The sequence below is a fragment of the Balaenoptera physalus genome (genome assembly GCF_965194825.1).
Source record: "Balaenoptera physalus genome assembly, chromosome: 2".
In the NCBI taxonomy this organism is placed as follows: Eukaryota; Metazoa; Chordata; class Mammalia; order Artiodactyla; family Balaenopteridae; genus Balaenoptera; species Balaenoptera physalus.
In genome coordinates this window covers 41,218,045-41,233,462 of record NC_138883.1, presented here as the reverse complement: position 1 = coordinate 41,233,462, position 15,418 = coordinate 41,218,045, and the positions used below count along the sequence as shown (strand labels likewise).

General features: G+C 34.7%; 1 protein-coding gene across 2 annotated transcripts in view; it reads left to right on the top strand.

Annotated features, from left to right (window-relative positions):
- The window catches only part of PPM1A (protein phosphatase, Mg2+/Mn2+ dependent 1A), a 39,644-nt gene that overhangs the window by 16,209 nt on the left and 8,017 nt on the right, over nt 1-15,418 (top strand). For both annotated transcript variants that reach the window (XM_082450462.1, XM_082450461.1), the window contains exon 2: nt 12,464-13,317. In XM_082450462.1, coding sequence (XP_082306588.1) covers nt 12,484-13,317 — 834 coding nt within the window. In that variant the 5' untranslated portion in view covers nt 12,464-12,483. The remainder of the gene's footprint in view (nt 1-12,463; nt 13,318-15,418) is intronic.

Here is a 15,418-nt window from a genome sequence, read left to right as displayed (position 1 = left end):
TTGCCATCACATAGTCGTTATCTGCAAGTAATAATCTGATCTCATAATTTTATACTTTTTTTTTTTTAATGTGACTGCATTGATCAGTATTTCTAGACATTGCTAAATAATAGAGATATGAGCAGGTATCCTTGTTCTTGTTTCTTTCTTGGGAATTGTTCTAATCACTATGCTTCCTTTCTGGCTTGAAATATGTATTATCGTATCATAGTCTATGCAGAGACGATCATATGGTTTTTCTCCTTTTAACTTTTAAAGAGGTGACTTACATTAATGGGTTGCCGAATGTATTTAAATTCCTAAAATGAACCCTACTTGGTAACTTGTAAGTGACTAGCGTTACTTGTCTTTATTCCGTAATATATGGTTATATTTTACTTGGGGTTTTTTGCATCTGTATTAATGAATGTGTTTGGACTATAGTTTTATTTTTTTAGTGCTATCTTTGTCAAATTTTACGTCAGGATTGTGTATGTTTATAAAAAGTGGTAAGTTTTTTTCTCTGTTCTTTAGGTAGTTTAAGTAATTTGGGAGTTACATGTTCTTTTAAGGCTTAAAACATCTTGGTTGTGAAATTGTCTTGCCTGATGCACTTTTATTTTTAATAACTTTATTTTGAAAACAATTCAGACTTACAGAAAATATTAAAAAAAGAATACAGTGAACTTCCATATTTACCAAATGACCAATTGTTAACATTTTGCCACATTTTTTTATAAACTCTTTTTTCCCTCTATGTGCACACATGCATATTCTCTTTGCTCACACAAATACATATAAGCCAGCGCACAATCACACATTCCACTTGGTTGTCATATTTTTTTGGTCTTTAACCTCGAATTGTTCTTCAACCTTTTTGCTTTTTGTTTCTTGTGAGCCCTGGAGCTTTTTCTAAAGATAGTTCTTTGATAACTTTCTCATTTTGTTCCAGAGTTACTGGTCTTTATTCCGTCACTCCTTGGCCCCCCAAAAGAAAATTGGTGATTTGTTTTCCTAGAGCATTGTCAATTTCCTTCATATTTTCATATTTACTGACAAAGAATTATACAGTGTGTTTTATAAAAAACAAAACAAAAAAACACCTACCTGTGAGGTGAGTTTAGCCTGTTTGGTTTCTAAGTTTGAATTGTAGTTTTTCTCAGTTAGGCTAACTAGTGGTTTACCTATTTTAATCATTTTTCTCTCATGTAATTATCATATTTATCTTAATTTTTCATAACATATTCCTTCAGCTTTCCTTAGGTTTTGTGTGTATGTGTGTGGTTGTTGTTTTTACTTCTTGAATTGAATATTTAGTATACTGGCCTTTACTAAGAAAGTATGAGTTTCCATGAATAAGATTTGGTTACATCTCATAGAATTTGATATGAGATTTTTCTTATTATTATCATTTCTAAATATTTTGTAACTGTAAAAATATACAAACTCAATGCAAAGTTGATTAGAAGCATGCCTTTTAAAGCAATTTCCAGATGTTTGAAGTTTTCTTCTTTATTGTTACCAGTATCTACTGTTTGTTGTATTAAAGTCAGATAATATGGTATCATTTGTTTCCTTTCTTTTTCTTTCTTTTATTTGGTCCCCAGGGTGAGGTGGGTGGGAGTGCATTAGGAAAAGCTATAAAGCTTTTGTTTTTCAATATACAATCCAATAAATGTTTGAGCTTTAATTAGTGTTTTTAAGTGTGTTTGAACACAATACATAGTTTTGATTTCAGCATATAGTGTTTTTGATAGGCTTGCTATGAATTATCTGGCATAAAAATATTTAGCACATAAAATTTGTAAGTTAAATTATAATTTTAGACAACACCCTCATCAATTAAAAAAAGATGCCCATCCTCGTTATTGCTTTACTCCTTATGCTTGCCTTTGTCTGATATTAAAATTGCAACCCTTGGTTTCTTTTTGGTTATATTTGCTTAGTATATTTTGCCCACCCCAAAGCCCTATATTCTAGGACAACTCCATTATTGAGTTTCTTGTTTTGATTAATCTCTTGATAGCATTAATCTGTCTTTAAACAGATTTTTCAGAAATGGTACATGTATGATATACTTCTTTAGTGCTGGCATATTTGATAATATCTTTCTATTATCTTCATAATAAATGCCAACTTTGCTGGGTCTAGATTTCTTGGAATATACCCCTTTACCCTCAACATTTATAGGTATTAGTTCATTATTGCCTGTCATCTGACATTGCAAAGAAGTTTGAGGCCAGCCTGGTTTGTTTTTGTTTTTATTTTTATTTTTTGGCACGTTTTATTTGTCTAAATTCTCATATTTTTTTTTCTTTTTCATTTTTTTTAATATTTTAATTTTATTGGAGTATAGTTGATTTATAATATTGTGTTAGTTTCAGGTGTACAGCAGAGTGATTCAGTTATACATACACATATAGTCATTCTTTTTTAGATTCTTTTCTCATATAGGTTATCACAGAATATTGAGTAGAGTTCCCTATGCTACACAGTAGGTCCTTGTTGGTTATCTATATTTAGTAGTGTGTGTGTGTTCATCCCAAGCTTTCAATTTATCCCTCCCCTAAATTCTTGAAATTCATTATCTTCACCAAATTATGCTGTGGTATTTGTAAGTTTCTACTAAAATTATCTAGTACTTGATGAATGCCTTGAATCATCAAGTTCAAATTTTCTCTCAGTTTAGGATTAATTTCTTCTTTCTTTGAGGTTTAATTTCTCTTCCATTATTTGATTTTCATTTTACAGTGTACTAATAAACTGTTGAATCTACAGTGTGTGTGTCTTTAATCTACTCACTTTTACCTCTTTATTCTTACTATCTGCATACTGGATGATTTTTCTTATTTTGGATTTTACTTCTTGTAAATTGTTTTCTATAAGTTCTTTACTTCTCATTATTGCTTTTCATGTTATTGAAAATAATACAATAATGTTTTATCTCTTAAATTTCATTCCTTAGCTCTGTTAATACTTTTTATATTCTAGTTTCTGATTTTTCATACACACTTATTCTTTTACAGTTCTGGAGGTCACAAGTCCAAAATCAGTTTCATTGAGCCTGCAGGAATGTGCTCAATCTGGAGGCTTTAGGGGAAAAATGCATTCCCTTCCTTTTCCAGCTTCTGGTGGCTGTCAGCATTCTTTGGATTGTAGCCACATCACTGTAATCTTCAAGGCCAGCATCTTCAGATCTCTTTCTGCTCTGTCGTCACATCACCTTCTCTTCTGTGTGTGTCATATTTTCTTCTGCCTCTATAATGGCACTTGTGATTGCATTTAGAGACCCCAGTATAACCCCACATATTCTCCACCAACCCCCCCAATCAGAAGTTTCTTAAGTTAATCACATCTACACAGACTCTTTTTTCCAAATGAGGTAACGTTTATGTGTGATTAAGACCTGATGTCTTTGGGAGCCATTATTCAGTCTACTACAGGTATTGATTGCTACTTTGGGATGAGGTGGCCACATTAGTGAAAGATCAGATTAGAGTAAATCCTCATGGATTGTATGCTGTTAAAATCACAGGTATTGTCCTCTTTACCAAATGATGCAAACTCAGATGCCGTGGTGGAAAAGTGGATGAAATGGTCTAGATATGGTCAGTAAGGAGTAGTGGGGACTCTGGAGAATGCATGTTGCTTGGGGAGAGGAACTAACAATATATGTGAAGGTCAAATTCAGGCTACCAATTTGTAGTCTTAGTTGGTAGCTGCTTTTTTCTTTTTTCCTTCTTTAAATGTTGACTTTTCTGTAGTAAAATAATCTTATTTATCTCATAATCTTCATCTTGGTATTGAGAATAAGTTTTTAAATGGGAATTCATTAGCATGATTTTAGACTAAAGTATTAATTTACTAATGTCATTTATGTAGGTATTCCTAAAACTTTAATCTTCTCACTTAATTTCTTATACACTTCTCAGAACAATTACCTTGTTAATTAATCAAGGTTGATTATTTATCAGTAAGGAAAGTTAGATATTAAGCTAAAGGACTTGTCCAAAGTCACATATTGGATAGATCTGTAACTTTTAAGTTTAGTCTTATGAAAGATTTTTTGTTTGTTTTTTTTGTTTGTTTTTTGATTTATATGTGCTTTGCTGTTGATGTGAGAATAATTCTAAAGACATGAGAGTGTCTCCCTAGTGTTAAATTGGATAATTGGGCCACTTCCCAAGTTCTTTTACTTTATATATTGGGATTTTGTTTTTCTAGATCAGTATTTTTAAGAAGGTTCTTTTTCTGTAATGTTATTAAAAAGTTAAACTAATGACAAGTCTTAGAGATGAACTTAATAGTTTTAAAACATAATAGATGTTTGCTTGTTTGGAATTTTTTCTTGAATTTTCCATAAAGTATGAGTATATGCTTTGAGTCCTTATATATCTTTTTTTTTTTTTGAGTCCTTATATATCTTAAAATGTCTTTCCCCCTATACACATGAATAATAGTTTGGATGATTATGTAATTAACCTTAACTCTTAGAACTCTGTTTATTCTCTACTTTAGGATTCAGTTTTACAGTTGGCAATGGCTGATACTAATTTGATACTCTTTCCTTTGAAGATTACCCAAGATTTTCCTAGAAGCTTATGTTTTTTTTTTTCTTTTCTTTGAATTTCTTCAGTTGTGGGTAAATAGGGGTGGGTTTTTAGCAATTAATCCTCCTAGATATTCAGCGAGCTTTGTAAGTTTGAAGACATCTACTGAGGGAAAAATATATTTCTTTGATTATAGCTTCTCTGTTTTCTCCATCAGAAAGTCTTATTTTTTTATGTTTATATTTATTCCCTGGGTGTACTCATTCTGTTACCAAATTTTTATTATTTGCATCTGCTTTTTCTTTTGAGCTAATTCATTTAGCAAGTGTTTATTGAAGGTCTACTGTGCTAGGGGAATCCAGAGTACTCAGAGGAGGCTCTCCTGAAGACCTGATACTTGAGTTAATAATCTGAAGAATGAGTATGAATTGGCTAGAGTAAGAGAGGAAGTAATAGCTTTTTATAGAGGAAGTGGCATTTGTTTATGTTATTTGGAGGAAGGGGACATGATAAGTACTAGGTACTGTAAGAAAGCCCTTACGGTTGGAGTAGAGAATGTTATTGGGGTGGCGCATTATGAAGTAAGGTAAGTCTGGAGAAGGTTGATGGGCGCCTGACTACTCAGGGCTTTCATGTGAGCCATATTAAGCAGTTCATTATCCCCCCAAAGAGAGGAAAGCCATTGAATGACTTTTAGTATAGAAGTGATACAGTGAAATTTGTATTATGTTATCTTTTTCCTTCCAGTTTTATTGAGATATAATTGACATACAGCACTGTGTAAGTTTAAGGTATACAGCATAGTGATTTGACCTACATACATCATGAAATGATTACCACAGTAAATTTAGTTGAACATCCGTCATCTCATGTAGGTACAAAAAAAAAGAGAACAAAATTTTTTTTCTTGTGGTGAGAACTCTTAGGATTTACTATCTTAAAAACATAAATATAACATACAGCAGTGTTAATTATATTAGTCACATTGTGCCTTACATCCCTAGTACTTATTTATCTTGTAACTGTTAAGGTTGTACCATTTAACTACCTTCATCCATTTAATTCCCTTTCCCACCACCCCTGGTAACCACAAATCTGATCTCTTTTTCTATGAGTTTGTTTTTTGTTCTTTGGGTTTTTTGTTTTGTTTGAAGTATAATTGATCTACAACACTATGTTAGTTGCTGGTGCACAACATAGTGACTTGATATTTCTGTAGATTACAAAATGATCACTGAAATCTGTATTTTGAAAAGCTTACTAAAGTTGCAGTTTGTAGAATGAATTGGAGGGAGGCCAGCATGCATGTGAAGAGACAAAGTAGGAGGCTGGTATAGAATAATGCATTGAAAGATGATGGTAGCTTGAGGACTATGGTGTTAGAGAAAACACTGGGCAGATTTGAGAATACTTAAGAAGTAGAATCCATGGAATTTGATGTTGGACTGATGGGAGATAAAGTAGAAAGAGGTATCAAATGATACCTCTGAATGATGAATGATATTGCCATTCACTGGCAAAAGCCATGAAAGAAAAAAAAAAGAAGAAAAAAAGATATGAAAAAGTACCTTGGGAGCTAGCATAGAGTGAGAAGAGGGCCTAGGTCTAAGCCTTGAATGCTAATGTTTAATGGCTTGAGAGATGAGGATGGGCCTGCAAATAAGACAAGGATGGAAAAGCTAGGGTAAGAGGAAAACTAGGAGTGTGTAGCATCTTGAAAAGCCAATGGCAAGAGTGTTTCAAAGAGTATTGTGTTGAATCCTGCTGTGAGCAGTCAGACAAGGGCTAAAATGTCCATTGGATTAAGCTTGGAGGAGCTTGTTTTGATGGAATGGCCAGACAACAGTTTGGAGCATCAACACTTTTTTTAAAAGACTTTGAACTGTAGAGGAAAGAAAGAGGCAGGAGGTAGCTAGAGGGGAATGAGTCACCTAAAGACTTATTTTTTTTTTAAATAATTAATTAATTAATTAATTAATTATTTTTGGCTGTGTTGGGTCTCTGCTGCTGTGCGCCGGCTTTCTTCAGTTGTGGCGAGCAGGGGCTACTCTTCCTTGTGGTGCGTGGGCCTCCCACTGCAGTGGCCTCCCCTGCTGCAGAGCACGGGCTCTAGGCGCGCGGGCTTCAGCAGTTGTGGCTCGCGGGCTCTAGAGGGCAGGCTCAGCAGTTGTGGCGCATGGGCCCAGTTGCTCCGTGGCATGTGGGATCCTCCCAGACCAGGGCCCGAACCCGTGTCCCTTGCATTGGCAGGCGGATTCCCAACCACTGCGCCACCAGGGAAGCCCAAGACTTATTTTTAATGGATGACATTTGAGTGTCTTTAAAAGTTGTACTCCAATAGAAAGGGGGAGGTTGAATATAGAGGAGTGAAAGAGGATAATAATGTTATTATTCCTGGGAAGACATATAAGTCGTGTAAGATTCCTTTGAAGCATGGGCTCCAAAGCTCGAGCAGAGGGATTTAATTTAAGTGAGAGGACATAGAGTACTCTGTTATAACAGAAAGGTATGAGGATAGGATGGGTACCAACATGGGTGGGTTTGTATGTTTGGAATCAAGATGAGGAAAGACCTGAGTTCTAAAAGAATTCCTCAAAGTGATCTCATTTATTGTTTTGTTTTGTTTATTGTTTAAACTGTGGTATCTATTTGGCTATTCATTGTCTCTTTTGAAAATTTTAGTTCAGTAATTGTTTTTCGTTTCCATGAACCTACTTTCAGAGTGGTTTGTTTGCTTTTTTTGTTTTTGCTTTGGCTGACAGCTTGCAGTTGTTTCATTCATTCAGTGTCATCTCATAAATTGATGGGTGTTTTCTAGTTTGGAGCTAATGAATGCTGAGCTCACCCACCCACCCCCCAATCCCCACCTTTAATTTCTGAATCTTTAAAAATACATCCTCTTAGTTTTCTTTGCTCATTATTATATTTTATTTAGCTCGTGTATTTGAAATTGGCATTGCCAGAAATTGCAGTTAGTTCACTGTTGTTTTCTCTTAGTCTCGGACAAAAAATAAAAGTTGGATTTCTTGCCTTTCTTCCTTTCTTTTCTCTTCTTCTTTACCTTCCCTTCCCTCCTCTTTTTTTGGTCATTTACCTTTGGTAGTTTAGAACACAAATTATGTAGAGTAGGCAGAGGAAGACATGACACTAAAAGAAGTTTCTGCTTTCTTCGGTGACCATCTTCCATGTCTGTCTGCCTTGTGTGTTGTCTTTTTAAAAGCCTACATTTTTAGATTTCCATTACTTCATTTGCAGATATACAGGATGGCTTGTGCAGGAGAATTAGAGTGTTAGTCCAGAAACCTAGGTCCTTTTCTCAGGCTTAGTGCTGAACTAGCTTTTTGACCTTGGGCAAGTCATTCTGTTTCTCTGTACCTTCTCATTTGTAAAATAGGTTTAGACAGATCATTTCTACATTTTGGCTCTGATTATTTATACGTTACCAAAATCAAATTTGTAAATATAAATGTGATTATTTTTGTAATGATAAGAAATTTCAGACTCCAAGTGGGAGAAAAATTACCCAAGATTGATCTTTTTTTTCTCCTCAAATTGTGTAAAATTTTGTTCATGTGCTTATGTATCATTACCATAGATAACTTTGAGATGGTTGCCTTGGATTACAAAATATAATTTATGAATTACCATGTTTCATAGCTTGGTAGGTTAAAAGTAGTTTATGTAGCCTAGATTATCCTTTGCAGAGACATGTGGCCACAAGGACTTTGTGCTTCTTCTCTGAACCCCATCTATGCAATAAATTGCTTAGTATTCTATTGGTCAGTAAGTGTGCATTCCAGAGGTCAGCTGACCATTTGTCTTCATCTTTGACAGTCTATTCATACATAAGCATTAGTGGGCAATGTAGGGTATACCAAAGGTTTGGTAGTAGTAGAGAGTTCACTCCTCACTGCAAATGACCTCAATGTTGCCATGTTATACACTGCAACCAGTGCTGCTAACTGGTATTCCATTTTTTCCCTTTTCCCCCAAGAAGCTTCAAGTCTCTCTTGCTATATAGTTTTTTTGCCTCTGGATTTCCCCCCACCTTTACATTTCTTATTTCTTTTGGAGGTCTGGTCCAGATTTTCCTCCCCAGTTTTTATAATCAAACCTATCTCAGTGCTCATCAAGCAGAGGTCCTTCAGTTAGCAGCATCTACCCTCCTTCAAATGCTTGTTTAGCAGTGATCTTTTGTTATGTGAGTATATCTTTTGATCCTTAACCCCTTACTTACATATCTGATCAAAGTAGTGTTTCTCAGAAAAAGTAGGGCTTGCTGTAAGAAGAATTCTGATATCAATTACTAAGAGAATATAATTTTCTCAACATTGTTTACATAGTCTATTTTGTCCTCTGTTAATGGAGCACCGGGGCGTTCTGTAGTATACTATGTGTCCATAGGTAAACAGAAAAGAACCCTGTAGTGTTTTAGTCTTCAATTTTTTACTAAAGGACTCTGCCAGAATTGTCAGTTTAATAACTCTTGTTTCATGGCTAATATGGTGCTTAGGGATCTTAACAGTGGAATGAATATATAGAGCTTTTTTTTAACTTGGGATAATTCTGAGTGGGTTAAACCAAATGACCAGGTTCAAGACTCTTCGTTATGATTGTGAGATCGGTTTTACTTAATAAAAGGCAGTGGCTGAACTTTAATGAATACTTCCTGACTCAGCCTTAGGATTTTTCAATTTGGAAGTTTGTTTGGTTTTAAAAGACAAAAATGGTCACCAAATTTTCTGATTATATCAAAGATGAATTCAGTCTTGTGATTGTCATAGTACTTTGTATTGAAATGTTCAGATCATCTGATAATGCTAGTGTTGTGATCAGACCCAGCATGTGCTCAGAGTAGATTTAACACTAGGTGAGAACTAGAATTTCTCTCAGAAACTAACTTAAACTTTCATGGGCAAACTGAATCGCCTTGGGATTTACTGTTTGTAGATACATGCCAATTTAATAACTTGACTAAATAAAATACTCTTTAGTAGTCCACTTATGGAAAATGACTATGTATTTTTTAAAAGTAAAAATTATTTACTTATAGATACTTATAGTATGTCAGTATTTATAAGTAAATAATTTCTGATAACTATTATTTTTATATAACTATCTGCTGTATTTTGTAGCTATAGTTGGCTGCTTCACCAGGCTTTTACAAATTATTCAGAATCCCAGGAGGTAAGATTTCTGAATCACCTATTTTCAGTATGTAAAAGTCCAGACACAAAATTATTTGCCCTTGACTATATTTTTGCGTTTGCAGTAGGGCTGGACCTAAAATTTTATCAGGTGATTGACTTGGTTTGTTACATTTTTATATTTCTAATATATATTTTTCAAAAGTTGGGGTTTTTATTTTTTTAGAAAGCATACCCTGTTTATCTTCAAAGAATTATTTGTTTGGTAGTTTCACATATATATATATATATATATATATATATATCTGGAAAATAACTACTGGACTTTTCTATAAAAGGGAGAGTAAGATCCCTGTTAGGTAATATCAGAATCTAGATGTGTTGTGTATGTGGGAATGTAGTCATAATTAAATAGTTTCCATTTGCTGAGTTCCTCATTTTTGCTCTACTCTATGTGGCTACTTTGCAGCCATTACCTCATTTAAACTTTGCAGCAACATTCAGAAGTAAGTATTAATATATGCCCATTATACAGATGACGAATGCTAGATTAGTGGTATCAAGTGTCTTAAGTATACAGTTGTCCCTCAGTATTCGCAGGGATTGGTCCCAGGAGCCCCCATGGATACCAGAATGTGTGGATGCTCAAGTCCCTTCTATAAAATAGCATAGTACAGTGAATACGGTGGGCCCTCCATATCCATGGATGTGAAACCAGAAGATATGGAGGGCTGACTGTAACACCTCCCACCTCTCCTTTAGCCCAGCTAAAGGAATTGAGGTACAGAGATGAGGCAACTTGCTGTTGACCTTCAGCAGATGACTTAACCTCACCATGGCTTAATCATCTTCTATCTACCTATCTATCTAGGCTTTCCATCTAATCTTTACAACAGATACACAGATGCCTAGGTTCCAACCCTACTGTGGAAATTCTGGGTTTTTCAATCTTAACTTTTCAAAAGGTCCACAGATAATTCTTTTGTACAGCCATGACTGAGACCATTGCCGTAGTAGTAAATGGTGCTTTAGAGCCAGGCAGGCTTGAATTAGAGGCCTGACTCCCCTCAACTTGTCTGATGAGTGACATTGGCCAGGTTCTTTAGTCACACTAAAGTTCATCTATAAATTGAAGATAATATTATTACCTACTGTAGAGTGTTGTTGAGAATGACTTCAGGTAACAGTTGTAAAACACTTATCAGAGTGATTTAGAATTCATCTTAAACATTGTCTGCTATTAAGGTATCATTACTATTGTATCTTTTGTCCAATCAAAACACTCACCCTTGCCATATTGTGTATCAACTTGGTGTCAGAAAGGTAATTTGATGAATACCACCATAAGGAATGAATAATGGCTAGTTTTCATTATTTAACCTCCATTAGTGGAATTGTAATAGGACACAGACAAGCAGGCAGGAGATCATTTTATCATACCAATCAGCCAGACTTCTCTGCTGTGTATTAGTTTGGCCCTCGTAGGATAGAGAAGGACGGAGAGGTTGCCGGGAAACTGTTTCCTTTCTGAGTTGTTTTTCTTCTTCCTTTCTCTCTCCCAGCTTCTCAGAGCTTAGCATCACTAGCATCATCAATCCCCTAATCTCCTAAGTGCATCCTGATTTACCTGGGTACTTTTCCCCACTCCTTCCCATCTCACCTTCACCTCCATTAAATCTCATTGTATCCTTCTTTCAGATTGCATTAAATTGTGACTCATTTGATGACTTGGACCCCAAGTCTCTACATTCTAGGCCATTACTCAAGTAAAGGCCAACTGTCTTCCTGCCTTGTGTAAGCTCATTCCAGACCAGGGGTTTTAGCTTTTGATTATTGGGAAAGGATTAGATAGCTAAGCTTTCAGGCTTGTCCACAGTGCTGTCCTAGACCTTTTGATCTCCTTTTCTGTTTATACCAAATGGTTATAGAGTACCATATGATGATACGTGTTATTACCACTAGATTAGGTTACAGTAGATGAATTTTGTTATATCTACATATGACAGTCTTTGTTATATGTTTGTATAATTGCTTTGCAACTTGAAAATTGAGACTGAACCACTTACAGTAATCTAATAATTTATTGGCTTATCAGAGACTGAAAAACCTATGGAAAAGGTAGAATTTGAGCTAGACGTTAAAGGATGGGTATACTTATTTCTATAAGTAAGGAGGAAGGGAATTGAGTCCTCCTTAAGGGAAGGAGCATGCAAATTTGGATCATTGTGAGTAGATCTTTTTCTACTTTTTCAGAGAGTTGATGTAGTAGGAATAAAACTAGATATTTGGAATCAAACTTTGGAAAATCCTGAATGTTCAGCTAAGATGTTTGAATTAGTAGGCTTTTGGTATGTCCTGTGAATTCATTTATTTGTTTTTTCTTGATTAATATATACCTACAACTTAGTTCTGAGATTCCCTAAGAGAGTCACATATTCAGTGCATCCTTAACCACTTGACATGGTTCATGTAAGCTGATGGCCACTGCCAAGTCTCTTTTCTATTTCAAGTACTTGTTCCTTGGGGAGAGTGTCAGATCAGCTACTTCTATCATGATGCTTTAGTTCTCTCTGCCTGTTGTACATTCTGAGCTGTGCCTGATCAGCCTTTCCCCCAATTCTTCCTTGTTAATCATCAGGTTCCAAGTCAGCAGTGAGTGCTTATCACAAGAGTTGTGAATTCTTATTTAAAGCTTTCTTTGTATTTCCTTCACTCTTAAAAAGGTTGTTGGATATGTAGTTTGTTTATAAGATAGTTATTAACTTTCCTGTTTCTCTTCCTTTGCAGACCTAGAGGATCAAGACATAATGGGAGCATTTTTAGACAAACCAAAGATGGAAAAACATAATGCCCAGGGGCAGGGTAATGGGTTGCGATATGGGCTAAGCAGCATGCAAGGCTGGCGAGTTGAAATGGAGGACGCACATACGGCTGTGATCGGTTTGCCAAGTGGACTTGAAACATGGTCATTCTTTGCTGTGTATGATGGGCATGCTGGTTCTCAGGTTGCCAAATACTGCTGTGAGCATTTGTTAGATCACATCACCAATAACCAGGATTTTAAAGGGTCTACAGGAGCACCTTCTGTGGAAAATGTAAAGAATGGAATCAGAACAGGTTTTCTGGAGATTGATGAACATATGAGAGTTATGTCAGAGAAGAAACATGGTGCTGATAGAAGTGGGTCAACAGCTGTGGGTGTCTTAATTTCTCCTCAACATACTTATTTCATTAACTGTGGAGACTCAAGAGGTTTACTTTGTAGGAACAGGAAAGTTTACTTCTTCACACAAGATCACAAACCAAGTAATCCGCTGGAAAAAGAACGAATTCAGAATGCAGGTGGTTCTGTAATGATTCAGCGTGTGAATGGCTCTCTGGCTGTGTCGAGGGCCCTTGGGGACTTCGATTACAAATGTGTCCATGGAAAAGGTCCTACAGAGCAGCTTGTGTCACCAGAGCCTGAAGTCCATGATATTGAAAGATCTGAAGAAGATGATCAGTTCATTATTCTTGCATGTGATGGTATTTGGGATGTCATGGGAAATGAAGAGCTCTGTGATTTTGTAAGATCCAGACTTGAAGTCACTGATGACCTTGAGAAAGTTTGCAATGAAGTAGTCGACACCTGTTTGTATAAGGTAGCTAGACTTTTTTTTTTTTTTTTAGATGAAATGATTTTATGTCATCTTAATTACTACTCTAGTATATAATCATCTTAGAACCTATAGTACTCAGAAATAAGTTTTTGGTACAATTGCAGGATACTTTTCATCAATTATGAAAATAACATAGGAATACTTCTTAGAAATAAGTTACGCGGTTACCAAAAATGCAAGGGTTATAATCTGAATGTTTAGTCTTTTAGTAACCAAGACTACTTGAGCTTTTTAATATTGTGGAATTTTATCAAAGGTAAAAAGACTGTACCATGTTTTAAAAAAGGGAATGGGGAGGGTTAAGCCTCAGTGTCTATATATGAAAAGCATTTTAGAATTTTAATATTTTATTTTTACCATGTGATATCTCAGTACATTTATGGAAATACTTTGAGACTATGGTCTAATGAATCTGTAGCACCAGCAGAGGATTTAGTGATCATTTGGTGTGATGTAATAGAAATAGCCTTGGACATGGAGTCAGAAGAACTTGGTATGAGACTGTGTATGACTTCAGGTAAGCTATTTAAATTGTCTGGAAAATCAGTTCTTTAATTGTTTAAAAAAGAGAGAGAAAGAGAGATATTATTACCCTGTCTCATGGGGTTGTCAGGATGATCAAATGGGATCGTGTATATAGATGAGCAAGAGAAGGCTCTGTGGACTTAAGAGTCAGACCTGGAATCAAATTTTAACCTCTGTTACTTTTGTACTCTATAGTCTTGAACAAATTGTTCCACCTCTCTCAGCTATTGAATCGAGAAAATAGTATCTAACTCATAAGACTGTTGGGGAATTAAATTAATGAGCTAATGTATACATATGAAGTACCTAGTTTTAGCAAACAGTGTGTGCTTGATACATGCTCCTCCCTTTTCTAGAAAAGTTAAAAATGTTACACAATTTACTTCTTTAGTTGCAGCGCTAAGACTAGAATCCAAGTCCTTGACTTAGGTGCAGTGTTCTTTACACCACAGTTCTATTTTGTCAATAATGCTCATTAACTAATTTTTTGTGTTTGTTTGTTTGTTTAACAAATGGTGATTTTATAAAACTCTTCTGAGGCTGTATATTCGATGTCCTTTTAAAACTCAGAAATAGAAAGTCAACATAATATTCTTTGTGGTTTTATATGCACAACTGCCAGCTGTACTTAAAATCTTAATTAAAAATCAGGTTTTTGTAACATCCAACACAAATCAAGTTTATGTAACATCCAACACATATGTTAAAAAAATCAATAGAGCAACAACTTGATAGTACACACTATTGTTGTTAATTTCTGAATTTGGGGGGAACCAAACAAGGATGCTTATGTTCTTTATCCCTTTTAGTATAAAAAAGGGACAAGGTAGCATTCATTTGTTAGGTTTATTCTGTAGCACTTGAGAGTTAAATACTTGTTAACTAAATTAAAAGCTGTTTTCTTGAGAGACTTGGTCGGATTCAGATATTAGTAAATTATGACTCAGATTCTACTTTATCTCTTCTGCATTATGCTCTATTTTAAAAATTGTTCAGTATCTTATCATTTGCCTCATTCTTATACAATATTCCCCAATATTTTAAATATTAAATTCTTTGTATTGTTTGCTTAAATGAATGGTATAACTTCAATTTTCCCGTATAGGGGAATTAAATACTTAAAATTTTAGAACTCCAGTTGCTAATAGGAAGAGGAAGTCTGATTTTTGGGGAGGCCAAAATTGATTCAAGTATTTTAATTATAGCATTTTGAATATCTAGGTGCCTTTAAAAATGAATGTACTTCCTAAAAGTTAAACCTTTTTTTTAAATTATGAAAGTTAAAAGCTGGTTTATAAACTTTATATATGTAGTTTTACTTCTAATTCCATATTTCTACTTATTATGAAGCAAATTAATTAGCCCCATAATTTATTTTAAATGTAAATTTGTCAAAAAAAAGTAAATTTGTCAAGTATATGTGTAACTACAGATCAAATCATGTTGTAAAGAATATCACTAGAATTTTCTATCTTGTTAAATAGAATGAATGTATGTGTGTATGTGTATTTGTATTAGGTATCACTTCATGTTAAGTAGGCCACCAGTAAATGTTCAG